General features: G+C 41.6%; 1 protein-coding gene across 1 annotated transcript; it reads left to right on the top strand.

The window, feature by feature from the left end:
- Positions 1-354: 354 nt before the first annotated feature.
- SARC_08580 (hypothetical protein) lies at positions 355-878 on the top strand (the record flags this gene model as incomplete). The annotated part of the gene is made up of 2 exons (XM_014297433.1): positions 355-447; positions 720-878. The coding sequence occupies 2 exons, from the start codon at positions 355-357 to the stop codon at positions 876-878; spliced, it is 252 nt and encodes an 83-aa protein (XP_014152908.1).
- Between the last annotated feature and the right edge of the window lie 997 nt (positions 879-1,875).

The following is a 1,875-nucleotide window of genomic DNA, read 5'->3' as shown; positions in this document are numbered from 1 at the left end:
AGAATGTAGACGGACATTTGCAAACCACTAAGATGCTGCTCGTATAATACACGATATATGGGAAACTACACTGCCAAAAGCATTGCCCATTGCAGGCTGAAATCAGCTTGTCTTCCGGAGGGCAACCTGATAAATAATGCGCCCGATTGTGCGAATATAATCACATCTAGGGAAGAAAGCGAAATCCTTGATCTCACAGCAGCGTTCAAGTCATATTGTATGACACTTAATCCCGACGAGCCCATAACATCCGCACTGAGAACCGAAGTGAATGATTGGATTGATAAATCAACCGAAATGCAACTATCAAATATCGGAGAGACACTATTATAGTCCTCGCTTCTCGACCGGATTATGACGGATAACCTGGTCCTTCTCGGTATTTCGTACTCTGCACTAACCCATTCTGCGGCACTACACGGCGCAGACCCGATCCGTACCACAGAGGTGGGTACTCTACTTAGTAGGTCAGCAAGCGAATATATGGAACATTCGATAGTAACAGTGTTTTGTCAACACCGGCCCGAATTGACTCAGCACATATCTTCCATTGTCGACTCACTTGGCCCAAGCTTCAAACGGGAATTTACTGACCACTTCTTCCCATCAATCTTTCCTGAACCACTACAGCGACTATGAGAGCCATACCATATGTTCATACATTGTATCATACATACTTGCCATTTTTGAAATAAATAATATTATCCCTATTATATGAGGAGGTGCTGGAGCTAGAAGGTAAGAAGGAAATACTCGATGAGTGTGATGAAGACAGTGAAGAGTTCAAAACCACGAGTGAACAACAGAAGGATCGTTTTGACCACATGAAGTCTCATGAAGCCGCGCAGAGAGTATCAAAACAATCCAAGCAATTGTAATGTTGTAGGCGCAGTACAAATCAACATGAACCTCAAAAATAGGTCCCAAGCGGCAAGGCCCCAAATTACCATTATTGTCAACCTCTAATTTTGTCCAATTTTGGCCGAAATAGGACCCTAGACAATAATCTAGGTATGACTGTAGTGGCGTTTTTAGTGGTCAGTATGTAGCGGACTGGTGCTCTATGGCTCTACCTGTCTACCACATACTAGAGTAGCAAACTAGCAGGTAGAGACTGCTCTGGGAGCCGTTAGGGCAACTTTCTCTCTGAATGGTGATAAAAAAATAGTGAATACTGAATTCATACTGAGAGTAGAGACGAAATTTTAAAAGAGTACGCTAGGCGGCGAAAGGCGATATCAACATAAAAAAAAACCAATGACAATGTTGGATAGCCTGCTGCCCTGCTTATGTTTTTTCTTTTCGAATCCTTGCTTGATTTTATATTTTTTAAAGTTTAAAATTTTAACTTCTCTGTCCTCTGCCCCACTCCTCTCGTCTCGATTCTCACAAGTGAGTGAGTCTCAACTCTCAACTCTCGAGTCTCGAGTCTCAACTCTCAAGTCTCAAGTCTGAGCTCTGAAGTCTCAACTCAAGTCTATTTAAAAAAAACAAAAACAAATACGTTCTCACTTCTCAGTCTTACTAACTTCTAAAAGTCCTCAGTCCATATCAGTCCTCTCAGCTCTCACCTCTCAGAATATAGTCCTCAGTCCTCACTCAAATAGATGACGTCTCTTTGTCTCAGACTCAAAATCTCAGCGGCGCAGGGCGTAGGCTAAACTCAAATCGTTATAAGTTGCAACGCAAATAAATGATCCGTTTATAGTATTTAGTAGGCCATATTCCAGGTCAGACAATTCACACCAGAATTTTGTCCCGACGACACCTGATATCAAAATTGAGACCAAAACACTTTGAATAGGTGTATTTATTCAGGTCAAAACATACAGGTTAAAATATACCAAGATACGTTGCAACGCTAAAAAAATATCC

The sequence above is a fragment of the Sphaeroforma arctica genome, assembly GCF_001186125.1.
Source record: "Sphaeroforma arctica JP610 unplaced genomic scaffold supercont1.785, whole genome shotgun sequence".
Lineage (NCBI taxonomy): Eukaryota > Ichthyosporea > Ichthyophonida > Sphaeroforma > Sphaeroforma arctica.
The sequence above is the reverse complement of the archived record's forward strand: the minus strand, read 5'-3'. Positions and strand labels throughout refer to the sequence as shown.